The sequence below is a fragment of the Megalops cyprinoides genome, chromosome 13, assembly GCF_013368585.1.
Source record: "Megalops cyprinoides isolate fMegCyp1 chromosome 13, fMegCyp1.pri, whole genome shotgun sequence".
NCBI lineage: Eukaryota > Metazoa > Chordata > Actinopteri > Elopiformes > Megalopidae > Megalops > Megalops cyprinoides.
Genome location: NC_050595.1, coordinates 24,200,793 through 24,228,552, shown reverse-complemented (window position 1 = coordinate 24,228,552; position 27,760 = coordinate 24,200,793). Strand labels below are relative to the sequence as shown.

Below are 27,760 nucleotides of genomic sequence, written 5' to 3'. Positions count from 1 at the left end.
TGAATTTGCTCATATTTTGAAAAGACAAAGGCACCTAAATAAAGGAACCTTTTCTCTGCCTTTTCATGTATCACAAAGACCAAATACACATTTTAGTACAGCATCAGAAACACAGGCTGACCATGTTAGGCAGAATTTAGGCTGATCATGATTTTGCACAATTGGTCAAGCTAATTGTAAGGACTAAGGAAACACCCTACAGCTAAGACTACAGGCAACATTTCAAGGGCTGTCAGCAAGGGAAACCTTGTGGAAAAATACAAAACAGGAGGTTTACATGCATGACAGTTCAGTTTAAATGGAAACTAATGCACCAGATTGTAAAATTCAACATGGATATTTCTAAATGAACCATGTTTCTAATCTGCTGCTACATTTGGAACACACACACACACCGCTCTTATTACACGAGACAGTTTGAAAGGATTTTTTTTACAGTTGAGTTGAGCTCTTTTATTTTAAATAAACAAGGTATTAACTTCATCTCATTTCCAATGTCTTGACCTGCCCGTAAGCAATCGCAGGGTTTGATTCCTGACGAATACAAGTAGGAATCTTAAAATGTTATCAAAAATATCTCCATCAGGCTAGCAAATTGACAATTATGCTGCATGTTACACACCGAGGGGATTAGAATGTAACATGAAATGGGAGTCCGGAGAGAGCGCACAAAAAGCCTCTCCGTCCCCTCTCTCCCTTTCTGACAGGTGGTTCCCACTGACTTTGAAGATAAGGCGCACTGCTGAAGGAGGTACAATAATGAACTCCGGGAGCTGAGGTTTGTACCGCCGCAGTTAATTAAAATCAAACAGCTCACCCCTCCGTGCCAGGTTTTATTCCTCACCTGATAATAAAGCCCGCAAGCCGTGCCCTCGTGGCAGATTCTAACGGCCACAGCTTTGATCTTACCCTCCCAAGAACACGCGTGGTGATAAATTGTGACAGGCGCCACAAGGCTTTCCTTCTGATTTATATTAAGACATATTGTTGCTATGTGACTTTCGCTTCGCGCAATTGGAGGTGTGTCTTTTAGATTTATTATCCTTCAGAATCTGAAATCAATGAGATGTTGTGGGGAAAAAATCTAAAATCAAAAAATCTTTGATATCTAGCGAGGCTATAAGTTAAACTGTATCTCCGTTTCGTTAAATTGCACCGATGTATTTTTAAAAACATTATGTGGCGTGGGAAATATTTGGTATTATCTGTCTACTACTGCTTCTGCTGCTGATAAAAGATAATGTCAAACTACAAGATACAATGAACGCAATTCTTTCTGATCATATTTTGCACCTGGCAGGCTTTTTTTTTGGAGGAGCAGCTTTGAAATAGTTTGAAGCGCCGTCTATAGGACGCCTGGCGGAGCTACGTAGCACACAAACTGCATCGGCTACCACTTCATTACTTCTAATTCGGTTTCAAGTCGCGAAAGAGTTAGTAAGGGGGATCAGAGATAAGGTGGCGGATGACTAACGCTGTATCAAACCAAGTTCTAAGTAACTAAGCGCGAACATTTCTTTCCACAAACTCTAACCAGATATCAGCGACAGCCATAGAGGATTTCAGATATTTTCAGATATTTTTATTGGATTTTCAGACAAGAATTATGGAGAAAATTCGGGTCTGCACATGAAATATTACTGTCACGCGAAGGTAAGAATTATTATTACTATTATTATTATTATTATTTCGGAAGGGTTTGATCTCTTTTTTAGTCAAACGGACCAGCTTGAAGTTAACGTCTACGTGACGTGTCGCATGGGGTTCTGAAATTTGCCGATTTCTTTAACGGAATATTTCTTAAATGAGTTTCTGTTTTTAGTTTCGTTGCTAAAAAAACTTACGAGTATGCCTGTTTTTGACAGCTGCTCTTTATAGACAAATCGTTAGCGGACAAAAAGTCGCTGCGCAATAATCACCTCTATTGATCTCTGCTGTCATTTAAATGACATTTTCAAAACAGGTGTAAGGTCACAGGACAAGCGTTGGCTTGTAGACTTTAATCGAGGTCGAGCATATCTCTTTTTGAAAATTCTTGTTTTAAGAATCATTTTAACGAAATTTGGGCAGACGTGTTTTATCCTGTTGTGGTATGCGTTTAAAAGCTCATGAAACTGACGCATCCCTCACTGTGCTGAATTGAAGTAGGCTACAAAAGAGGTAGAGAAAGTTGCCCGCACATTTCGTGTTTTCCAGTCGTTTTCTCAAGAGAGCGCATTGCGGAAGACTTAATGCTTTGGTTTAGAACTGTTTATTTGGCTTACCTTAATTGCGCATATTTGGACACTGGCCGCGTCGTGGTCAGTGAATACTAAATTTATTTGACTTTATTGCCTGTTGGTCATTTCAAAACACACCCACAAGTTTAACACAGCAACAATAATAATACTGCACATGCACATGCATGACATGCAGGTAATCCAAAAGGCGTGGCTCATTGATATATTGGTTCAGGTAAGATCTGTCTAAGAATGACATTGTTCACCAGTGCCTCATTTAGAAGATTCTCTGTCAGCACCAACGTGCAGGAAACGCCACAGTTATCCCCCACACACAGTAATTAGAATGTTAATCACAGATGGCACAAATTACATTACTATGATGTAAATGGCATATGCCGTGTATAATCATACCCTTTCATTCGCAGAGAATGTTAGCAGTTGCCAGCAATCCTGTTAAAGCAGCCCTGAAGTGGAAATGCGAATCGGATCATGATAAATTATGGCAGCGGTTGGCAATTTATGGGCCCGGATCATTACTGAAACACCAATATCCATTTCCCAACCATTTTCCGTCAGCCTATAGCACGTTTCTCAGTCCGACGGCTCCGCTTGGGTCACATCCTCGTCTTTGCTGACTTGTACTGGACCGGACCGGACGAGTGCGTGCGCTCATCTTACTTGATGTTCCAGCTGTCGTGTCGGGGCCACTTTCCGTGTCCACTTGGTCTATGTTAGAATCTTAAGTTAAATATGCGCTTCTCATAGTCTGGAAAAAGCAAGCGTGTGACAAAACGGAGATCTGCACAAAACGCGGAGTTTTGGGAGCAGGGGAAATGGCGAGGCATATGGTGTACATACCAGAATCTGTGTCCTAAACATGCGGACTGAAACTGAGCCTGTGTCACTGAATAAATCAGCGTGCGTATCTGAGCCGTCTTTCATTTGGTGTAGACTGTATTTCAAGGTTTACTTTAGGGTTTGATAGCGAGCAGGCAAATTGTTTCAGAAATAGTGAATTACAATACTGCTGTAATTCAGTACTTTAATGTTATTATTCGTATTTTGCACTTTGTATTGCACTTTGTGTGATCTTTATTTCTTTATGCGTATTATGTACTGGTTGCTCTGAATAATGGAATCCGCCAAAAATGTATATTAATGGTAATAGTAAAAGACATGTAATTTTTAATCCTGTTAAAAAGTAGTTAGAGAAAGTGAGTCTTCACCAAGGAATCATGGGAACAGCAAGAAAAATAAACCCACACACACACTAGGTGAATCAAATTTCATCTCGGACAGGGATTTGAATGACTCAATAAGTTTGGAAGTCTGCTATACAAATCCAAAATAATTATCCTCCGTATTAAAATGAACTGATCTCTCTTTGCTCGCTAGCCGAGCATTCTGTGTCAGAATTGTGGGCCAGCAAAAGCCGCTTGTTTAGCTTGCGTCCCTTCCAAAAGCAGTTTCACGTCTTTGCGCAGGAGATTCGGACTCCGTGTGCTGCTTTTTGTTTATACTAAGGCAATCTCTTTTACGCAGACTGAACCCAAATGACACGCGTGAAGCGCCCGAACCCGGACAGCATGGCCAAGACGAAACCCAACCTATCCACGTGGGAGATTAGCCTGCTCGTCTTTCTCATCTCCTCCGGTATCCAGGTAGGAGAAATATTTATCAAGTTGGACTAGCCTCCCTCTTCTGTCTGCCTCAGCCCAGGTCCTGTGTGTGTTAGTCTGTCTGTCTGCCTGTCATTCTCATGCTGAGCCACGATACCACCACATAAATGAACACTGGAAATTAAATATGAAGTACATTTCCCAAGGTAGATCTCTTCCTACTGTATATAAACCCGCTCTCAAATGTCGCTGGCATAATGATCAGTCTTTTCAAAGCTAATATGAATCATGTCGTTTTTTTTTACATTCATTTAAAATAAGAAAATCTGTTCAGTATAGTGTATCTATATTCCAATTCCTCTAATGTGGCTAATATGAATTGATTGTAGGTTAGATTTCATGTCCTGTTATTAAGTCTCTGAGCATGGTAAAAAGTTAACCAGCTGGTGTGTTGGGCTCTAGATTCCACAAAGTAATGGAGCCAGCTTTAGCAGACTGTTCTATAGATGTTTTAATGTTCATCTGAATAGCAGGGAAAATGGGTGGTAGAGAGAGTGGAGGTGTCCTCCTTCTGGAACGTCCCACCAGTTGACCTTTGAGAGGATGTTGTCCGCACTGCTGGCTGTCCATGGGTTGGTGTAATGTCACCTTTTCTTAATGGGCAGAAGCCTTTGAAACCCTGCAGCAGTTAAATATAGCGCTCACTGTAGCCTCAAACGGAAGAGCTGGCGGAAATATAAATTTAGCATATACCTCGATAATACTTTGGTCAGGTCCACTTAATAATGCCCTTGTGTTCCTCAGAGTCTGTATAGACAGGCATTTGCTTGAGCTCTTTCGCAATCACGTATAGTGTATGAATTGAATGTACTGAAACTCAAACCAACTCTTTAACTGTGGAAGCAAGAGCTCTCTGACAGATAATAAAAGCGCATTTGGTACCAGGTGTTACATTTGAGGTCCTCCATTTGAGGTTTCTCTGTGTGACTTCCACTGTTCGGTCATCTTTTCCACTGACGTGGATTTAAAAGCATGTGGCAAGTGTCACTCAGAAACGGGGACACCGCGCTTTGGGCAGGATAAATCCGGAGCTCAAGCTTGCCACTCCAGGGACTCCAGGCCCTCTTAAGCAATGAAAACGGCCAGCATCAAAGTCAGGTGTTTTCTGTAATAGCTAGCAGGCCTTTTAGCTCCTCTGTTCTCATAGGCTGCGTCCTCAGCAGCCTTTCTTTATAAGGCATGCCTGGTCAGGGCCCTGGATGACCGCAGTCTAGGCGGGTTCTAATCTTTGAAAGCACTTGCCCATCTTGATTCAGCTCATTACTACCGTAATTAAATCAAGTGAAGGACTCCTCCCAGTTTTGAGGTTATTAGGCATTTAAATTGAGCTGGGAACCCTTCTGGAATTCACCCCTTGTGGACCACAGATTTCTCTCCCCTGCCCTTAACAACTGAACACTAAAAGCAGTCCTCTCATTGCCCTCTTATTCCGATCCCATACCGGCAGTGCTTCTCCCACACACTGCATCTGCAGCTGGGGCTTCTCCTGAGAACAGCACTCTCTTAGCTGATCAGAGATCAGGGGGTGGCTGTGCTTCCTCAATGTTAGAGCTTTCAAGTGTCCCTCAAAGAGGCTGTTCCTCTGTAACATGGAGAACCGCCTAAGTGATAATGCAAGTGTTATTTGACTGATGCAGCGATCAGCTAAGTGAGCAGTGCTCAACAGACGTTTTTTGAAAGTCAGACAGTTATTTAATAAAATCTTGTAATTATGTGTGTGTAATTATGATTTCAGTGTGTCAGTGTTTCAGTGTTTCAGTGTGTAATTATGTTTTCAGTGTGTCATAAATAAAAAAGTAAGAAAATATTCACACTTTTGAGGTAAAGCTTTTTATTCTGGTGCAGAATTATTGCTGTAGAAGTATTTATTACAATAGCTCATTTTCCTTGGCTCGTTTTTCCTTTTGTGTCACAGAAAAGCACATTACACAAAAGCTGAACAACAACTATTGGAGTGGAAAGAAGGAAATGTATAAAAACACCCAAAAGGGTGCTGTTATTTATTTATTTTTTTTTTCGCATCAAGTAAATGTTTTAACAGACCGCGTCCTGAGGTTTGTGTACAGTTTTTTTTTTTGTCCAGTTGTGAAATTAATAACGCTCAGTGTTTCCCTGCGTAGCAACAACTGTGTCTGACTCCCAAGCGCTGAATGTCCCAGTGAAGAGTTATAGCACAAAGAGCGGCAGTGCTGAGAAACTCAGGCTGTCTGTGGGAACAGCGGGCCGCTTCAGGCCTTCAGCACAGTTTACTGTTCACATGCTGCAGTAAATACTGCTGTTGACAGAAGCTGGGGACGCGGTGGTCGTGCCAGCCATCGCAAGCCATGTGCTACACAGCCTCATGGCCTAGAACTACGACCGGTCTCTCTCCTTCCCTTATTCCAGCCTTATTAGTTTCAGAGAAGATTTAGAAGCTATTTGATATACTGGAAATGCAGTGTGCCCTTTTTTTTTCTTCCAAACACACATTTCAACAAATGGAATGTTTTGGTTTAAGTGCATTTTTTTTTTGATTGTTTCTGTTTTGCCCCTGGACAAACGCCTAAGTAGAGAGTCATGGAAACTAGAGGACGTAGGATGTAGTGGTCAAGAAGAAGTCGGAGCAGCTAATATTTTGCCGCAGCAATTTTCTGCTTGGCTTGACGCGTGGATTATGACAAGCAGATGTTGGATTGGCATAATGCTTGATTGCCTTTTACAGTTTGCTGTTTTTCGAGCGGTCTTGTAAGTCTCAAGGTCTGTCTTCAGCAGCTCTCAAACAGATTTCTCGAGAAGTTTGAGCCCAGCCTTTGCTGTCGGAGTAAGAATGGGTGGTATACATGCACAGTGTGGTGGTACCCTCCTTCTGCTATTTTCACTTGGTGACTTTCTGTTTCAACTGGAAGGTGTCAAATGTGAAAGCTAGGCCCACATGAAACCAGAGAAACTGTACCATACCTACACTTATGAGTGTGTAAATTGTGGCCAAAAGAACATTCATCAAAGTTATAAGAGCAACTCTAAGACTGACTCCTGGAGTCAATCAACATTTGTCAACAACTTTATCAAGAAATTTAAATTACAATAAATGCAAGTGTAATGTTTACAGCTGTACACCATTTATTCCAAATGTGGATGTAGGCTGGGCTGTAAGCTGGAGCTTAAGGCCTAAGAGATGGTTATGAATCACTGTTCTCATGCAGTTGCATCTTTCTTTGAAGCGCAATTAATTAAGAAATGACATATTTGTCACTTGCAGTATTAGTGGGTCTCTGTCATGAGTACATGAACGCTCCCCATGGTGTGTATAAATTGCCCGCTCTACTTCAGATTTTCTGTTGATGTAGAAATACAGCTGGTGCCAGAGAGCTGAAAGTGGGCAACCCTCCCACTATGCCACAGTTCTGCCATGTTAAGCACCACCTCGTCTGCGCTCATATGTGATCGTTACATTTTATCAATACCAGTACCAATACCAGTGCTTCTTAATCATACCGGTACTGATACCTACATGTTTTAAATAAATCACAAACTCAAAATGTCGACCTGTTTGTTGCTTATGTAATATTTTAGTGTGAAATGCTGTACCGTTAGATGTGTTGCTTCCCTTGAGAGCTTTTTTATTTTTAGTATTTCATCTTAAATAATAAGAATACAAAGCCACACTTTGACCTTATTACCTATAATCTTGTTTGAGAGTTGGGCTGCAACATACCCACAAACAGCATAAGTTGTTATACATTATTATTATACTTACTAACATAAGTTGAATACATAGTAAGGAATTGGCTGGAGCATTAAATGATAATGACCTGTAGGTTTTAGTGGTATTTTCTCTGTAAGCCAAGCAGGCACATTATATTAAATGTGCCTTGACTTTTCAGAGCTGATTGGAAGTATGGAAAATTTTGAGGTTGGCTGAACCTGAATTTTGTTCATGTTCGTCATAAAAGTACCAGTGTTTTTGGTGTTCAGTGTTGTTTAGCAATCGACCTCTGCCTCAGCTGGGCAGAAAATCTGGTCTACCTCCTCTGCTCTGTCTGAACAATGAGTCTGTGAGATTTTCCACTAGCATTAGGTTAAACTTTTTTCTGTTTTGTTCACAGGGAGGGCACCGTGTGCGTCAGTCATTGCATGTGAAGTACTGTATAGCTGAGTACACTATAGGGTATTTATGGCAGGGCAGTTTGGGGGCTGAATGATTGGTACAGTATGCTGTCTGGATTGGAGTGGAAGTGTCTGAGGTCTGTGTGTAACCTCATACGATTCTGTATAAATTCAGAAAGGAAGGGCTGTGACCCACTACATTACGGCAGTGGCCGTGCCCGTTGTGGCGACGCCCAGCCCAATTGTGGCAACGCCCAGCCTAACTGTGGTGACACCCAGCTTTATTGTGGTGATCTCCAGCCCGAGGGAACAGCTGTCACTTAAAAAGAGCTAGTCAGTCATCAGAGTGTGGAAGCAAAGAGAGGTGGAATGTTCTCTCCTTTTATGCATGTGGTGTAGACCAGGGCTCAGCAAGTCTCACCTGCACAGGGGACTGAAAAACACAGTGGAAACCATGAAGAATACCTGAGCAGTCATAGTATTACAGAAGCAGTCATAGAAGGTGAAATTAAATGTGGTGTAACGTAGTGTAGTAGAAAGATAATACATGCAAATGTCACCTATAGGGCTCTTCGATGAGGCAGTACAACACAGTAAAAGTAAAACAGTGTTTGGTTAGACATAATGGAAATTTACAAAATAACACTCTGAAGAGGATTCCTTTGTGTGTGCCCAAGGTGGCCACATAGACACTTCGCCTGTGGTTCAAATGATAATACATGTACATTGAACTTCAAGGCTAGATGGCTAGATACTGTGCACATCTTGTAATCGTGAAACAAACACAGAAGAATTTAAGTGAAACATCCCTGTGTGCTGGTGAACAAATTAGACTAAATACAATTTGAATCCTTTTTTGTGCATTGAATAGAACTGAAGTGGGCTATATGTAGTTGAAGGTGACATCACCCGCGCTCAATATGGTTCTGATGAGACGGGCGCTATCTGGGGTTTATATCTGGGCTGTTTTTTACAGTGCGGAGCCCTTTTCACCACTCAGAGGGCCCGAAAGCACGGCAGACCTTTGATTTCAACATGCGAAATGAACTCACAGCCCAGTTGGGGCCAAGATGTGGACTGATTTCAGTGAACTTTCACAAATTTGAGACCATTAGATCTTCAGAGCCGATAGGGTCCTGCGCTGGATCGCCGCTCCCCGAGGTCAATCACCACCTCGGAGTTACAGACGCCGCCGTTCAAAAGGAAACTCAAACTGCACCGAAGGCCGCTGAGATGTAATCTGAAATCGTGTAATTTTGACCGCGCGCTCGAGAGGGATAAGAGCTATCTGCCCGGTCCTTATTTATGCACGGATTGGCAGGTGTTTATTATTTAGTAGTGAATTCATTACTGGTGGAATTTCTTTATCGTTTCATTTCTGCAAAGTCTCTTTCGGTGAACTTCATTGGGTTTATTATTCAAACACGCTCATTTCTCCCCTCGCAGCTCTTTTTTTCCCCTGCCAGAACAAAAGGGTTTTCATATGTGGTTTTATTAAATTTCATTTTGTCCTTTACCTTTACTATTAACTTGTTAACCTGTAATATCTCCTGACTGTTGCGGGTCCCACATCTCTGATTTATATCTCCTGTAGGAACCCCAAACCCACAGCTGCTTGTAATTGCAATTTTACAGATAAAGCCCTAAATCAATGTAACACATAAATATGTTTCTTTAGAGTGAGAGACTCCTGAGTATAGCAAAATAATTTTTGAAATAGGTCTTAATAAAACACACATGGCACACATCGGGAAAGCCAGTATTTCTCACGTTGGATCTGTATCCGGAGCGCCACAGCCAAGAGAGGGGAGATAGCCGGTGCGGCGTGGAGTTGTGCCGTGCGCTCGCTGCGGGCCTCAGCCGCCAGTCTGCGTGCATCCCGGCTCGCCGTTGTCTGGTTTGAATCAGGAGGAGCTGACAACATTTCATTACACACTCTCGCTCGTGCACGCATGCGCATACACACACACGAACACACATGCTACATGCCGGGCCATCCTCTGCTCATCTGGAGCTTGTGCTCATTTGTGTACGTCCAACTCCGGTCTGCTTTCATCAGTTCTTTTCTAGTCAGGGAGAAAAAGGAAGCAAAATCCACATCACATACGACATTTTGAAGCGTTTTGCACGTTTGTGGTTTTCTGCAGCTCTTAGATGCGAGGGGGAGCTAGGGCGGCGACTCGCTGTGCTTTTCGTGACGGGTAATTCCGTTTTTGCTTTATTAGTACCCACGCAGTATGTCACTGGGTTTGTGTTAACCATCGGTGGCATGTTTTCTGTGCTGCGCCCGGCCCCGTCTCGCCGAACCGAGCGCACGCTCCACCGCCGTGCTCCCCAGGCCGCGGGCCAGCGTCCGCTCTGCACTTCAGCTCCAGGTGAAGGAACGGCTTATCCACGCTGGCCGTTCTCTCCTTTCCTCCCCATAAACTTCTCCGAGGGGATGATCACGCCCCGCCCGGAGCTGCCCCCTCTCCGCGGGGTCGCCCGCGGCAGGGGGCGAGGAGCCCGTCGGGGGGCGGCGTGAAAGGTTCCTTTATGGACACTCACAGTGTGGTCATTCACTCGGCGAGGGCTAAGTGCTGCGACTGAGAGGCTCAGGTTTTCTCGCTGGGTGCCCTGCCAATCCTCTCTCCGGTAGGCCTCCCAATCACGCGTTCAGCCTTAAGCACGCCACACTGAAGGTGCAAACCGAGACCCGCGGGGGGGAGCGCCGATAACGCGGAGAATCCGGGGCGGAAGCGCGCAAGATGGACCGCTCCACACACAGGCTCAAAGCGTACTTTCAGCCCAAGATTCAAATATGACCGTTCAGTTAAGAGAAGGCATTTTCATGTATTTGTGACCGGAGAAGACCTGCGAAATGTCTGAGTGCCTTATCAAACCTCAGGAGAGGTAGGCCCTGTTACTCTTTTTTTTTTTTTTTTTTTTTTTTAAAGGTTGGCATGCGTTTGATCAGCCAGAGCTATTCTGGCGAGGAATGCCAATCCTGTAAGGCTGCTTCTGGCCAGTGCCCGTGTGCATCAGGCCTGATAAGACAAAAGTGACAAGCCATTTCAAATGGAAGCAGGACATGTGGAAAGTACTGTCTGTCTCTTTTTTGGATTTCATTTTTTATTTGGGATATATGAAATCTGTTTTATCTTCATAAACTCTGCAGAATATTATTGGGGTAAATATAGAGTAAAAGAAAGGAATTAATAGGCATAAAAGGATCAGATCAAAACCATGGACCTTAATTTATTTTTTCTGCAAATTCTTGAGTGATCCGTATATTTATTCATGGAAACATACAGTTCAGATGTAATATAGGCTGTGGCTTCTTCTTTCAGACTTTTTCCCATACACGCTAGAGTGAATCTCCATGCAGCATGTGTAGAATGAATGGCTGATTTATTTTCAAGATTTTGACAGTCAGACTGTTGAGAAGAAGAGAAATGCACTCCTACGAAATCCACCTGATACCACTGATGTCGGAGCAAATGGATTACCAGACTCCTTTTACTGAAGAAATGTTCAGCTATGCAGCCAGCTTAAGCAGGGAAAAAAACAAACATAAACATGTTTTTGTTAAATGTCTTTGACTGAAAGTCAGCTGTTTTGCAATGTGTTCTGTAATCCATAATTGAATCTTAACTCTGGCTCGTTAGTGACAGACAGGCATTGTGGGATGGCTCCAGCTAACTGCAGTTGGAGGACTCTGGTGTCCCATCAGACTGATGTCCTGGCAGCAGTGAGCGCTTGCTGTAACTCGGCCTGCCATCTCAAAGAGCGCTGTATCTGAGGGCCCTGGCTGCGTTTCTCAAGTATTTGCCATTCGCTGTGTGCCTGCATCTATTTGCTTATCAGGAGCTGGTTGGAATTCTTTTTCAAGGATTGCTACAGGCCCTACTGCTTCCACTAATCCATGCCACATAATGGCCCATATCTGAAGCACTTCATAATGTGTGATGCAAAGGCTCTACATAGGCCATTGAGCATATCTCAGTGGATGAGATGAAGCCAATTGACATGACTGTCGGAGCACAAATCTGTCACGGCGATGGTAAAGGCCGCACGCCCATGTGTTGGTGCTGGGGGTGGGGGATGAGTCAGGTGTTGGGGCAAGTGGCTAACCGCTAGTTGGAGCAGACCCACTCCTCCCACGTGCCTCTCATCTACCAGCACATTCAGCGCAATGGAACCCGAAGTGGGTAGACCTCAGACCCCATGTCTGTGCGGGCACAGCCCTCCTCTTGAGTGCATGGTGCTGCGCGGGCGCTCTTCGACAGCTTCCCTTGCCGCCTCCGGAGGGCCAGTTTTCAGGAGTCAGGTAGCCAAACATAACAGAGCATTAAAAAGCCGTATATCTCCACCTTTCCCCTCCCCTGTGTTTCTGGGTCACATTGACGTCTTAAACTGTGGAGGATGAAAGGGCCATTAAGCGCGGGGCAGTAACTCTCCCAGCTGCGCGCTGCTTTTTTCCACCGGCGGGAGAGGGAGGGGGGGGGGGCCCGTTGGCTGTCCGCTCTGCGGCCCAGTTGGCTGGAGGAATCAGCTGTCACCACGAGGTCACGCTCGCCTTCCTCTTTTTCCGGTGGCCCAGACCACCGCCCCTCAGAGACAGCCCGTGATATTTTTCCCTGATGTCAGACCCTGGTGTCGTTGCCTCGGCAACTGGGACGGCTTGGCTATTCAAACGCAGCACCTGGAGAGGTTGAGACTTTGGCTGCGGTGTGTCCCTCCGGCGTCAGGCTAACCGGTGAATAAGCGAGAAGTGAGAGGGGCAGGGTGTGACATCCACGCGGGCCCAGTTGGGCCATCCCGAGCCGCCCCAGGGCCTGGAAGAACGCTTGCACCCTCCTGTCAAACTTTCACGCTCTACTCCCCCCCTCCCGAACTCCTCCCCATGGTGTAGCCCCCTGGGGAATCTGATCTCCTGTCAAACAGTACTTATTGTCAAGTGCCTCTTAATTGTTTCAGGAAGCGGCCTGTGTTTATTTGCTTCTGAGAGCGCTTAGAGATCCACGTGGTACCCAGCTGTGCTGGGCGAAGTTCCCTGGGCTTTGGGAAAGGCATGCGCTAGGTCCAGCCTCCTGCAGGAGCCGGGTTGATAAATGCTGCACCGTGACGCACGTTTTTTTTTTGCGCCTCTGTTTAAACACCACTGTGAGTATAGCTGTGTCTTTATTGGTGCTCATTCTGGGTAAGGTATGCGTGTGGTTTCCACGATCGTCATTGACGCATATCGGATCTGCAGCAGGGCGGAGGGCAGGTTTAGATCAAGATGTTATATTGCCCAGAAAGAGAAAAGGCCCATTCATCCCGGAGATTTGCTGGGGGACACCGCTGTCCCAGCCAGAGAAGGTAAACCGAAAACATTAATAACCTGGTTTCTTAATTTATCTTGCTCTGCTGCGTCGGGCAAGCAGGATTTCACACAGTGAGATCAAAGACTGCGCCTCTCCCACACCTGGTCTCTCTCACCAGCCGCACAAATGAAGCGAGCGGAACGATTTGGCCGCGGCGCTAAGACCGCTAATAAAACTCCACTCCCTGCCCTAGAGGTGTAAGCCCATTATTACTGGTCAGGGAAAAATCTCAATTGAAACTCACGGGTCTTCCCTGCCTAATAACTTGGCTCCCTTAGTTTGTCATGTCAGCTTATCGCTGCTGCCGTTCTCTTTCTCTCCCTGTAATCCTTGCGTCCATTGAAGTGACTCAATGACCCCTGTACTGTACCAGAGAGAGCCGGCTGGCTGCGACCTCCGAGGGGTGGCGTTTCCCAGACACGGTCAACACTCGGAGGGTTTGTAAACAGAGTTGGGGGGGGGGGGGGGGGGGGGGGGGGGCATGCCGTTCTGGTGGGCGGCCGCGACGTCTCACTGACCTCACAGCGGGAGAATGTGAGTGTGACCAGATGTGGGACAATGCCCCCCCCTCCTGCCCCTCGGCGGAATGAATGACCCGCCTCCGCCAAGGATGACAAATCACTTAGCGCTGTGCCGCTGTGCCGCCGCGGTGCGGCAGAGGCACTTGCTGTGCGAGCCGCAGGCCCCGCCAGAGGCCTTGATTACATTAGCCCGCTTCAGTCACAGAAGCGTCAGACATTCCACGAGACAATGCGCTGTCTGCCGTTCGGCTTTCAAGCCAGAACGGCTGAAAGCCTATTGTTTTCCTTTCTTTCTTTCTTCCTCTAACCATAAACAGCATTACCTGATTTTGCTCACATTTTACACACTGATTGCTCATAGTCCGTGGATTTGCATACAGTGGCCTTTGTCCCAAAGCCTTGCCTCATATTGCCACGAAACACATTTCCTCACTTGTCGTTTACTTTTCACGACATTCACTCATTCATCTCATTTAATGGCTGTATCAAGTTGGCCTCAGTTCTCAAATCTCTGAGAAACAGTGTGCTCAGCTCTTGGTCCCTGGCCATGCACAATATGGATGGTTGTTGCGTAAAAGTTATTAACATTCCCCCAGGCAACTAATATTTGCCAGATTTCTCACTGTCTTCATATTTACTCTTGGCTAATGTGTAAAGTCACCAACCATTTAGCTTTGAAATGACCTTATAGTTACCTGCCCATCTTGTTTCTAGTTTCTCAGAATGGCTACAGATACTTGAATATCTAAATGAAGCTTATTATCAGCTAGTGATATGCAGGGAAAGTTTACCAGAATAATGTAGCTGATATAAAAAAGTTACTTATGAAACATTCATGTCTTTATTTACGCCAATGAGTCTTAGCTGGGCGTGTTGTTCTGCAATGCTAAGTGAAATGAGGATTCAGCCTCACCGACAGCTTAAGAGAGAGCAGAGAAAGGGCTAAAGGGCTTTCAGAGAAAGCACTGCACCACTTTGAGACCACGGCTTTGTGTTTTTTCTTATTTATTTTTCCTTCTAAACGAGACATTATGGAATGGCTGCTTTGGCCCATCAGATGCCGATTCCCTCTTGCGTGGAGCAGATCCTGCTGATGGGTGTGTTTGTTGTCTCAGGCTCTTTTTTTAAGGTTACTGTGCGGACTTCTGGGAAGCCCCCTAGTGTCACAGAGTCAGGCAAAAATACTCTGCTCCCCTTACGTCACCCTCCCCGAGGGACATGGTGTGGCTTATTTGTTTTGCTTTTTATGGTGCGTAAAAACCCGGAGAGGATGAGTGGCATTGGCAGAGCATGTGGCAGGGGTGGTCAGTGGAACCACTTGTGGTTTGGGAAGAGGAGGTGTGGTCTGAGACGTATTCAGGGAGCGCCGGGTCTGGGCGATAGATCAGGGTGTGAGGAAGACGCGGGGCCGCGGCTGCCGCAGGGCCAAAGGCGGCTGATACCACACTCTCAATTTAGAGTGCCGCCACCGCCGGCACCTGGAACAGGAAATGGAGCTGAGCCCGCAGATAGCAAGGTGTTAATCCAAACCTGTCAGTAAGGGACAATGTTGCTGTGATTAGAGTGTGCCGACCTCTCATGGGAACACATACCAGCCACGCTGTCGGCGTTTAAAGACATACAATAAGTGCTTTTCAAAGCCCGCTGTAACAAGACCTTGGCCCATAAGGTATTCTTAGCGAGCGGTCACCTTTTTTTCACATGCTTTGCATAGAGATATGCATTATGGAAATGATGGTCATTTTTTGTTGCCAAATGCATTTTTTTCCCCTGAAGTATGTATCGCCTGACTGCTCTCACCTCCAACAAGCATAGCCTCTTCTCCCCTAAATGTTTTTGCCAGTTTTTATATTCTCCAAACGTTCATAAATTACTTTAAGCTGTGAGCTCAATCAATCTGCCCTGGGAAGTTTGGGGAATCTGAATCTCTGCCCTGCGACCCTCTCAGACACAATGAGCGTATTGTTCGGAACAGGGTATGAGTCTTGCTTTTTTTTTTTTTTTTTTGCAAGCGCAGCGCAGGTATTTTTTTCTTATCTGTTGAAACCCAGAGGGTAATTGGATGACGCACATTTGGCGAAGAAGGTGGCGTCCTTGATTGTACTGTATTCTGCGAAGAATGACCCATCACACTGGCTTATAGTGAAGAGAAAGGACTATTTCTAATATATCAATATGGCTCTCAGAGAGAGCCTATTTTTCTTCACTGTGTATGCTGCATGGGTTTAAAAACAGTGACAGGACCGGGAGACTGATTTCACTGGATCTGTATTGAAAACAAGAGCTCTCTCCAGGCTTTGGCTCCTCTAATGAATATTGGAGCGATTAATGATGTGATTTATGTGCAGCTACGGGCTGGCTTTAAAATCTTGGACAGTGCTTGTATGCAGCTGAGCAGCATAATGTCATTCGGCACATCTGCAGAGTACACACACACACACACACACACACACACAGAAGTGCGCAAACACACACACACATACCCACAGACATGCACATGCACACATACACATGCTCACATGCACTCACACACACAAACACGCACATGCACATGTATACGCATATAGACACAAGCACCCGCGTGTGCATACACACATACAAACACATACACACGCACACACATGCTCACACACACAATCGTTCACATACACCGACAGACACGCATGCACACATGCCCATATGTTATTATGGCAGACAATATTTTAAGTGTATAATGGGGTTCATATATTTTGCAAATGATTTAATTTATTGGTAGGGTATTGGAATCTGTAATGAAAAGGAACAGGGCCAACAATGACCCAGGGTGATTTAACAGTGAAGCTGTAACATGCCTTCTACTGCCATGGCCACATATAAAAACCATGATTGTGTCACCAGGGTAATTTCTTTCTTTGCTGTTCAGCAGTTAAGTTAGGTCTGCTGTGTAACTTCTGCAATTAGTTTTTACATTTGAGCTTCTTAAATTTTAATATATGAGTTTCTCCTTTGTGTCAGCAGGTCTTCTTGCGCATTTGATAAGGCAGGGGTTTGGGACGAGGGGAAATGTGAACAGGGACTTCACCTCTGAAAGACCGTCTGTGTGCTTGAAAGATCCTCCAGACCACATATGCTTTCCACAGCACAGAACAGCAGGAGTCAGTGGCAACAGTTCTGCTTTTTTATTCACTCATTCATCTCATTTTTTTTTCACTCATCTGTTCATGTACGCCAGGGTTGGAAGATGGTGGAGCCAATGGTCATAACCTTATGACCAAACTGAATGTAACCTAACAAGCGGAACAGCACACCATTGGGAGGAACAGGAACTCCTTTAAAAAGACCCTATAAGAACAGAGACAGAGCACGCACACTCCACATCCTGTGGAGAGATGGTGGAGGCCGGGGAGTGGAATGGAATGGTACCCAGGGCAGAGCCTAGCAGCCGCATGGTGTTGACGCACGTATTTGAGTTATAATGTTTAAATTCGGCGAGGGGGTTCCCACGCCCCTCCCCGTCCCACAGTGGTCACCATAGTGCAGGCTTGTGCAGCCCCATCAGTCTTCACTGCGGCTTTTGGGGTGGAACGAGCACTGAAAGCAACACTGTTCCAGGACCCATGCAGGAGAAATAAACACTAGCACAGAGTCAGCAGTAATCCACACGGCCCGGCCCACGTACTTCCCTGTCACCGTGTCCTTATAGGCAAACTTACTGCGTGGCATGGGGCACGGTGCACCTCAGGAACGCACGAATAAAAACATAATTTAAGAATATTCTCCCTGTCCCTTTTAGAATGGGGCTGGAATTTGAAATAAACTGCGCAGATTTATGGATTCCTTGATGTATTTATGATCTGTTGGACGGAGCACATTGTCACATGGCTCGGAGATCGTGCCAGCTGTGCTGGATATGCTGTCATCTCCGGTGTGATTTTTAGCTTCGGATTATGCTCCTGTGCGATTTTTACCACAGTATTAACGCGCTGCGCTTGCACTGCTAAGTAAAAATGGTAGAGATCAGCAGCGCAGTGAGCCCATTGCTTCCCTAAATGGGGAAATCCCACATTTTAGGTGACCAGCCTGCCTTGTTTACTGTGATCTTAAGTAAAAGGAAAATCTCATTTTAGAACAGCTGCTTTGCAGGGAAATTATTGCAACATTAAAAAACTGTGAATTCTGCTCATATCCCTGGTTAACAGTAAACATTTTACAGAAGACATTATCACATTGGTTTGCCACTCTCCTCCAAAATGGAGCTAATGGAAGCATAAGTGGTCGCTAATTCCCTCCGCAGTGATTTTAATGGAGATTGTGTTTCCCCTTCCCCCTGTTCTCTTTTCTTTTCCAGACAGGAGCAAGCCAGTCGCAAAGTGTCTACTTCCTTCCCGAGTTTGCGTTGTCTCCGCAGGGGAGCTTCCTAGAGGACACGACAGGGGAGCAGTTCCTGACCTTCCGCTACGACGATCAGGTCGGTCCATCTCCGCGCAGTCAAAACCACCCTCCTCTGTTTGTTGTTTTCTGAAACACAGATGGGAGATGCCTTCCGGCAAAAAGAAATGGCAAGGGAAGGGGGGGGGGGGTTCGGGGTGTACCAGGGGCCTGTGGAAACAACAGCAGAGGTCCTCTGCTAAAAAGCTCAGATTTTTCAATCATCTAGATGAAGTGTCTTTTAAAACCCTCTGATATGGCTGGAGAAACTGCAAAGGCCACTGGCACCATTACAAAGAATTAGGTGGGCATGACCGGAAGGATCAGTGTGTTTAATCCCTGTTGTTGCGAAGTACAGAATTAACTTTTGATCTGTCTTTGATATCAAATTTGGATCCAATAAGTGATACATTTAGAGAGGCCTACACTGTTTTTCCTGCTTGATCGAGAGCAAACTATGTCCACGCTCTTTGATGTGTGTATATAGCATGTTCCCGCATTGTGTGCTCAGCGAGAGCCCTGTGTTCCCTGAGTGAAACAATGCGTCCCTTCACTTCTCTGCAGGCAAACATCTGCCCTTAAATTCCACCACAAATAGGTGCCATTGTGTATTGAGAGCATTGCATCACGATTGCACAGTAAGGCTCTAAGTTGCAGAGCACAGGAACTTCTTAAAGGGGCTGCTCTCAGATGTGCAGGGGTGATACGGGGTGAGGTCTGACTTAATCTGGGCTCTTAGCACAGAGGGCATGAACACTGCTGGTGTGCAGTCTTGGCACTTGAGCGTGACTGTTTTGGGGGGTTGATAAAGTGGATGAAAAAAGAAATTTCTCTCTCTCTCTCTCTCGTTCTCTGCATCTTACACACCCACACACACACAGAAAAGAAAAAACAAACCTGGTTAGCCCATGAGTGGGCTTGCTATGTGCGGTGGGCTGGGACCTGGAAAGAGGAACAGCGCTCCGGAGTATGTGTGTGTACAATGAATGAGACGCAGATGTCTTGTCAAGGGAGCACAACAATTTATTATGTGGAAAATAATTCTTGTTTTTTTTTTTTTGTTTTTCCTTTTGCATGTGGGCCCACAGAGTGCCTCAGTTTTTTGGCTTGCGTCTTTCAACAAGTTAAAACAGTTTGGTTGCTACATTTCTACAAACCTGTACTAATTCATTTAATAAATCAGCATACTTGGAATGATCTGTTTGGCCCTGTACTTCAGCAAATAAAGAGACCTTGTTTTCTCTTGCAAAAAAAAATCCTATTTTGGGAGGGTTACCAAGTAAATCCATTTAGTACAGCATGTTGACTAATCTTATCTTGCTGCTGACAAATGATGTACAAATATACATTGTTTTCATTTAGGTCTTTTGATTATACAATCTTGAATTTTTACATTGAAAATATTTTACATTTGGTTTCTCAGTGGTTGATTAGTGTAATTATTGTTAATGATTTCTGAAAATAAAATAAACAAAAATAAGATTAAATTAGATTTTTTTTTTTAAATTTGCATTTGCAAAATATTTGTCCTGTTTTGTAAGCAAGTGAAAACACGTACTGTAGCTGAGGTAGGAATGGATTTTTTTCCTTTTAAAAGCATAGATTTTCATTGCATAGCCTGTCATCCAAGCCAAAGAATGCGCAAACTTGCTATAGGTTTTCAGTAGCTGCAATTGAATGCTAATGGTAATATCTCTAGCATGAATTAGAGAATTTGATGGACACTGAGTATTAATAATAACTCCTGCAGTATCCATAAAAACTGAATTTGATGGACACTGCAGGACTTATTCATAATACAGTCAGATTTCCAATGTGCAGATTACTAAGAATTTGACAGGATTTTCCTGAGGTTTGGTTTCATTGAATGAAAATGTGTAAAAGGCTTCCCTCTAAAGCTGATTTGCAGGAAACATTCCTTTCAGTATTCCTCTTCTACAAAGGCACTTCCGGCTATGCTATGAATTTGTCTGTATTAATGGGTGGCTTCATTTACTTTCTCGGTCCCATCGGTTTGCCAAAAACTGCTGCTTATGGTTTTCCATACTGAGAACTGTTGACAGATGGCCATTATGTTATTATTCAAGTTGATAGTTTTATGAATCCTGAAAAATTTTCCACCATGGATTATGTTTTTTTTTTTTTTCTTTCAGGACGGTTAGTACTTACAATTTTTACGCATACCCCAGCAAGCCATCGTGAAGTGCATAAACGCAAAACAAATTCATGTTCCTTTCTTCTCAGGGGTAATTTTGTATTTCTGGTCATATTAGAGAGCCAAATGTTGTACCAGCAGCTTTAGCGTTCCATATCTATGACCACTTGGAATGGTTTTGAATGAATGGTCTAGTCTGGCATTAGAGTGAGATGGATTTGAGAACAGTTGTAGTGATTTAACAGGTTGGGCAGTAGTGTTGGGGGTGCAAATCCCTACTGTCTTTTTCATTGTCATTGGCCTCCGAGGAGGACCAGCTCTGTGGTAGCTGGAGTGAGGAAATGAATAATAGGAGAGAGATGTCTTGAGTGAATGGTGGAGGAAACACTCCAAGCTCTCGCTGAGAGATTTCAAACACTAAACAGTGGAGGCAGAGCTGTGGCCTATCACTGCTGTTTCACAGCTCTGTCTTTCAGCACCTTGGAGTGCGATTGTACTTTTATTTAAACCAGATGTTCTTATTGTTCTGTCATCTACTTGCAGGTGAGATAATCGTCAAAAAGGACCAAACGGCTCAAGTAGAGCACCATGGTATTTAGGCATTTAAAAAAAAAAAACGCAGTAAAAGTTTTCTGTTGAAAGCACATGATGTCTGTCACTTCCTTTGTAAAGGTTGCCATGAAATAAAAAGCAGAGAATACCTTGCTTCATTTTTGTGGCTGATTTGATTCAGGGGTCTGGATCTCTGCACTGCCGCCTTGACTGCGGCGTGGCTTCCGGCCGCAGCAGTGACAACGCTCCGTGTCAGAGAGGAATAAAGGACGGAGAGCGGGCTGAAAGCGTTTCTGTGTGTGTGACTCCATGGCCTGCCCGGAATCTCAGAGGCCGCTCAGTGACTCCGCTTCCTGACCGGATTCAGCGCGGCCCGTTGACTAAACCTCTCCCGCAAAAACCACAGAGGAACCGGGCCTTTCAAAAGGCTGTTTGTGCTGGGAGCTGAGAAAACATATCGATGACCAATCTGAACCCCCTTTACATTATTATGATTGTGAGTTCAAATTAAATTGCAGAGTTCAAATGGAGAGGGAATCTGGGAATAACTGAAATTATTGAGAGATGAAGGAAAAAAAAGAGAAAGTTCCAGCAGTGAATTAAGTGGATTTATTGTCCCTATGTAATACGACCAGCCAACTTATTTCTTTTCCTCATCTCTCTTTTTTTTTAGAACTGAGTTATTTGTTCAGGGAATACCGCAGAGTCATAATATTTTACCTGTTTTGGAACTGGAATTGGATTGACACACCGTGGCTAACATTTCTGCTCTTAAAAGAAAGGGAGCTGGGAGATGCTGGTGGACTTCCTGTGATGAGAGCCCTCTGTCTGACCATCAAAAGGCATAAATCTTCCCCTGGAAGGGTCAAGGACGCTTTGCTCCAGCATAGTAATGGCTGCAGAATGTGGAGAATGCTGAGTCTGTCCTGGCCTTTGGGAGGGTTTAGAACTGCTTTCAAGGGCACCTAGAATGCTTTTCTGGAAAGACACAACCCAGGGAACCCAAGCATTTCCAAATCAGACCATCTAATTAGTGTGTGATGCTGCAAATGCTTTCAACCAGACATTTTCCCTGAATTTCACTATCTAATTTTGATTGATTTTTTTCCCCCAGGAACTGTAAAGCTAACATTAAGATCCAGCTCATATTTAAATGTAAAATCATCATGGTAGGGTGAGTTAGTCGTGAGTTCTTTTTCAGAGACGTACCTTGGCAGCACTTTAATAAGGTTTCTGTCGTATGGTGAAGCAGTGCTCTTGGCACAAACCCTCGTCCCTGCAAACTCGGGTCTGCTCTGGCTCAAGGAAGTACAATGCAGAAATGTTCAGTCATATCCCTCATTCAAGAACAGATGTGTATTGAACCCATCAAAGTATCATCACGAGAGACCATGGACGACTATCTTGAAATTATACCATTCTCATCCCCCCAAAAATGGCAAAGGATCTTCCTATGCATATGCTTAAATATTCTGCATGGGGTAATTTATGGAAAAATAATTTCAATAAACTCAGTAGACTCTGTCCAACATTTTACAGTTCCCCTCACTCACTCAGTAATTGTTTTATAATTGTTTTTGGAGCAGACAGCTTTATTGCTGCAATATTAACAGAGCAGCAGAACAGAAAACTGGGCTGTCATTCAAATGGAAAGAAGTTGAGGCGAAACTGAAGGAGCGCAATTCTATAGATATCCTGTGGGGAGACTGGCCCAGTTGGTCTGAGTGGCTTAGCGACTGGTGACCGGTTTCCCAGACACTGGAGTCCTGCCATTGAGGTAGATCAGCAAGAGATTAAATATGAGCCCCTTGACTTACTTGGACTTTGAGCCCATACGGCCCGGTAAGTCCGCTCTAATAGGTAGTTCCAGGTACATACCCAGTTATAGCTCTTTTATGAGGGCACTTCACAAATACGTTTGAAGGTAGCACTGGGAGCCATTACTTCAGGTAATTTTGGGTCCTGATAAATTGTTTTCTGGCCCGGGGCTCTGTTATTGTAACCCTGTTCCATTTTTTGCAGTGGCGTTTTACAGAAAGACCCGTGGCAAGTCCCCTTCATGCTATTAAAGCCCTTTAATCAGTTTAGGCGCATGGTAGAGCTGAAACACGCTTTCCCAGAAAGCCTATAAATTGTAGTGGCATGGAAATGAGCTTGACCCATGGGTGATTTACTGCTGAGCTCCAGAAGAGGCATGGCAGTCATGTAAACAGATGCATGACTCTTCGCTGTGAGTGTAATCCAGCAGGACATACATGTGCAAGGGCTTCCCAGACTGTCTCGCTCTCTCCTCTCCCTCTTGGTGGTAAATGGTAGCTCACAGCTCCGAATGAGCCTCACTGACTGGTAGCTCACAGATCTAGATCAGCAGCTGCATGGCCAGTGATGGCTCACAGTTCTGCGTGAACGGCTGCATCAGCCAATGATGATTCAGAGCTCTGGATGAGCAGGACTGGACTAATGAAGATGAGAGTGAGCAGTCTTTGCTTGTTTTCTCACAGGTGAAGCTGTTTTCGTTGGTGTAGCAACCAGCTTCATCCCAACTTTACGGTAGCAACTTTATGCTGGGATGTGGGGTGTTGAAAAATAAAGGCGGAGCGTTTTTTCTGGTTCAGAGGAGCAAAGCTTTGTTCTCATGCTTCGGAGGAGAGTGAAGACGTTCACACAAGACAAGACATGCAGTTAACTCTGCTATAAGACAATAAACAGTTACATATATAGGGTTTCCTTTTGGAGCATACGTGACTAGAGGCACCTATGCCACCAGTTCCTCCACTATCTTCTTGTCTTGACTATGTAATGCGGCTAGTTCTCCAGTGTACTTGCGGTATAGTGTGGTGACCCAATGAATACAGGTACAAGCAGTTAAGTGTCATCTCCCTTCGGGGGAGGCCTCTTGCTTATTTCAGCAATGTACGCTATATTATACAACAGGGTGTGCAGTAAATTTCCATCAGCAACAACAACAGAGCTCACCAGTATATAGAAGTTACGGCTTTCTACTGGTGGGATGCCCTAACACATTTTCATTGTACAGATCCTCATTGTTTCAATACAATTTTACTTCCACAGAGGGGAAATATAGAGAAATTTCTATATGTAAATGACAGTAACAGAGACAGTGATGAAAATGCTAATATATAAACCTACCAGTGTGGCTGAATGAGATATGCTTATTGAAAGTGTCTCCCAGTGATTTTATTATTTTGTCTATCTATAGTGTGACCATTAATAGTATGAAAAAAAACGTCATAATTCTTGGCTCTCTTTCAAACTGCAGTACGGATACTTTGCGTAATGTAATAGCACGTGTATCCTTTGGCAGAAGCACTTGAAAATGAGCTGTCACAGATGTATATGAGATGCGAGACTATTTTTGAAGGGTGGCACCCGGTTCAAAGACCGGGCAGCGTCTTTTGGAGCATGGGGGGGAGATGATGGCATCCCTGTTGTGCTCTGAGGTCAGCCACAGACAGACAGCTGTGCCCACCGTCACGGGGCCGAACTAACGAAGAAAGCATGTGTCTCCCCCTGGCCGCCTTCTGCCCAGCCACAGCACGGTGGCTGACGAGCAGCTGGCGGTTTCCAAATGCCAGACAAGCTCGTCTAACTTGAGAGGTCCCTGCTTTTCTTTCACCTGCGCAGTCTGACAGGCGACCCCCTCGGCCTGCTTCTCACAGCTCGCAAAGTGTACGGTTACTGCCAACAAGGGAGACACTCTTTCTCACAAAGACGGCAGCTCTAAAGGCGGGCTTGGATTCGCTCGGCGAGAGCCAGAGGAATACATTTTCGCAAATGGGGCACTGTGCTCTAAGGCGAATAGGGTCACTGTTTCTTTCTGTAAGTGATGTGCATTAATGTAAATGTGTAGCCGCCACGTTGTTGTTTCAGGCAGAGCTGCCTTTGCTATTTTTAAAGTGGGAGAAATAACTGAACCTAGCATGTGCACTGAGGACACTTGTGTATTTCATGGCGCACAGATTCAATTTAACTGAATTCTACAGAGTGAGACAGCTAAATAGACTAACACCTTCAAACTGCTGAATTCCCCTCTGCATGTGGGTAGCCATTATTCTGTCAAATTAAATCGTCTGACTCCCAAGATGGCTGGCTGAAGCGTAAAAGCAACACAGGGCAGCTTCCAAACGGAGAGTGTTTCTTTCGAGTGAGAGCTGTGATCCTGCACGCTTAATAATCGACATTGACAGCTTATTGTGCTGGATTTCAATGGTAAGGGACCTGACGGGAGGCAAACATCCAGTGAAATTACGATTACTATTCCCCTAAATTGTCTAATGGTTACGGATGTCCATTTCATGTCCTTCCATACTATTAGTTCACCTCCTATAATTGGCCTCTTATTCCCCATTGTCCACTGTGACTGGTTGACAAAGTAAATAGAGTCCTGTCTCCATGCGTTCAGGCTCTCAGTTGGGGAGCACATTTTAGGGTTAAAGCAGACATTAGCCACAGCATGAAGGGAGAACAGTGATTAGGCAATTCATGTTCACTAAATGGCTAATATTTTTGAATTCTGTAAAAGAATGGCTTGGGTGGAACCTGGCTGTCCATCCATTCAGATCATCCTAATCAATCTCCCACAGTTCACCGACAATGATGCTTCTTGTCATGGCCAAGACAGATGCAAGCGTAGAGATGCTTATCTTTTAAGTCTGACACCTAACTGCAGATTAAGCACCTGTCTCTGTCTTTTGGTTGGCTAGTCGGCCGATCCATAGCACTTACACTGCTGTGTTCTTTGAAATTCCCATCTATCCTTATCTTGGCCATTTCACATGTGGTCTGTGAACCTTACCCATTGCTCTTTGTCACTTGGGACAGAGTTTGTAGAGCTCTGATAACTTCACAGCCACCACAAAACTATATACTGTAATGGTCAGTCTAAAGCAACGATCTATTATAGCAAATTGTATATGGGCCATGTGGAAGGGAAAACACAATAATAAGCCACAGTTAGGCAACTGGAAGCATAGCATAATAGGCCATACTGAAAGCAAAAAGTAGACGAATGCAAGTTTCCACTAGACTGTTATAGTTTGTATGGCTGAAATCTGACTTCTCAACAAAGCGAGTCTCCTGTCCAAATTTTTTTTTCTCCCCAAGAAAGAACAGTCCTGCTTATTGTTGGGTTCAGAATTAAGAAGTTCTGTTATGTCAGCCAGCCAGTCAACCTGAAAATCACATAATGGATACCCAAAGTTCAGAAGAGAGCAGTTTTTTGCTGGGAACCGCTTAACTGGATTTCTTTATTCATGTCTGTTTCATTTGCTTCTGTCCAGCCTGCCTCTGTTACAGACTGGTTCAGAATTCAGCTGTGGTTTCAACCTTTTGACTTGATTCAACGTAGATTCCCCCTGTTTAAAAAAAAAAAACATGACCATTGGGGAACCATAAACGGTCAGCTATTGGAATGCATGAGACGTGTGTTAATGCAGTAGCGTTCTTGCCGTTTATGCCTTATTGGGCTTCCGGATATAATTTGCTCTTTAAGATTTATGTCCCTTTTATTTCACTGTCCCACCCCTCTTTTATGTGCGCACATCTGGAATGCCGCTGCCTGTGCTACATGCCTATTCTTTGTGTAATTTAATTTCTTTGAAACAGACAAGAAATGGACTGAAAGCCCGCGTGTCTGATTTTTCAAAGCAAGTGGCTTGTATTTACAGTCAGTGTGTAAAATGGGTTTCCATGCAGCTCTCCCCAGCCGTGCCGGTGCGGCAGCATGGCCAATTTCGGTAGCATACAATTGTAAATTCACAGTTTCCTCATCCCTCAGAATGTCTGTGAAAAAAGTGGCTCTGGCCAGTGCTGTCCAAGCAAAGACTTGACAGGAGCAACACTACACTTGCACACACTAATTCACTGTGTAGAAATTAGCCAGAGGTGTGTTGTTCTTTGTAGAGCCACACCCTGGGGAGGCAGGGGCCCTGTAGAGATTGAGGACCGGCCTCACGGCACAGAAGTGATGTCATCTCACCAGGGACATTTTTGACGTTTTCACGTGGGAATAGTCCCGTTAGTGCTCCTGCTTGTTTAACCTCACAGAGAATGGTTGCTTTTCTCTCTCGGTCTGTTTTTGTAAAGTCAACACAATAAACAATTGTTTTATGAGACACACACTCAGTATATTGGTCTTGACTGTCCATATGTTAGCAATAGAGCTGTGATTCTTGGTGTTCCAGGAAATGGATATCGCTATACTAGAGTCCTGCTGCGGGAAGGGGATGGAACTCAGTCAGTATTTATGTGGTCATTGATGGCTCCAGGCTGGGCTGCATGGTCAAGCGATTGTCGTAGATGACTCATGATAAAACAAGGGAGACGATATCGTGTTACTGTGAGTTATGTCACGGCTATGCTAAGCTAGGCTTCCTCCCACAAACGCAAACGCACCTGTCTTGCTAGCTGTTTGTAAGTTCAAGGAACTAAGCTGAAGTTAAGTGTATAAGCACTTCAGAACAGAAGGATGTTTTATGAGATAACAGAAAAGAAGTTATGTTTTTGTCTAGGTCTTAAATATACAAAAGGTTTGGTCAGTAATGTCAAAGTGGAAGTAAGTTTTGGCTGGTAATGCTGAGGAGACGTGGGGAGCTTCTCCTATAATCCCTGTGTTTTTACAGTTTCAGTTACAACACATGGGAGCGGTCTGACCAATTTAAAGGTTATTTTATTTTTTAATGACAATTAACTATGAATTATTTAAATGCAGAGAGAGTCCATAGCTGGCCATAGACACAACCAGACAGCTTTATAGATAGTAATACAATGC

At 44.5% G+C, this 27,760-nt stretch overlaps 1 protein-coding gene across 1 annotated transcript in view; it reads left to right on the top strand.

Moving 5' to 3' along the window:
- Positions 1-1,447: 1,447 nt before the first annotated feature.
- Positions 1,448-27,760, top strand: part of adamtsl3 (ADAMTS-like 3) — a 119,654-nt gene continuing 93,341 nt past the window's right edge. Inside the window, exons 1-3 of the mRNA XM_036544362.1 lie at positions 1,448-1,653; positions 3,765-3,883; positions 18,184-18,303. Coding sequence (XP_036400255.1) covers positions 3,776-3,883; positions 18,184-18,303 — 228 coding nt within the window. The 5' untranslated portion in view covers positions 1,448-1,653; positions 3,765-3,775. The remainder of the gene's footprint in view (positions 1,654-3,764; positions 3,884-18,183; positions 18,304-27,760) is intronic.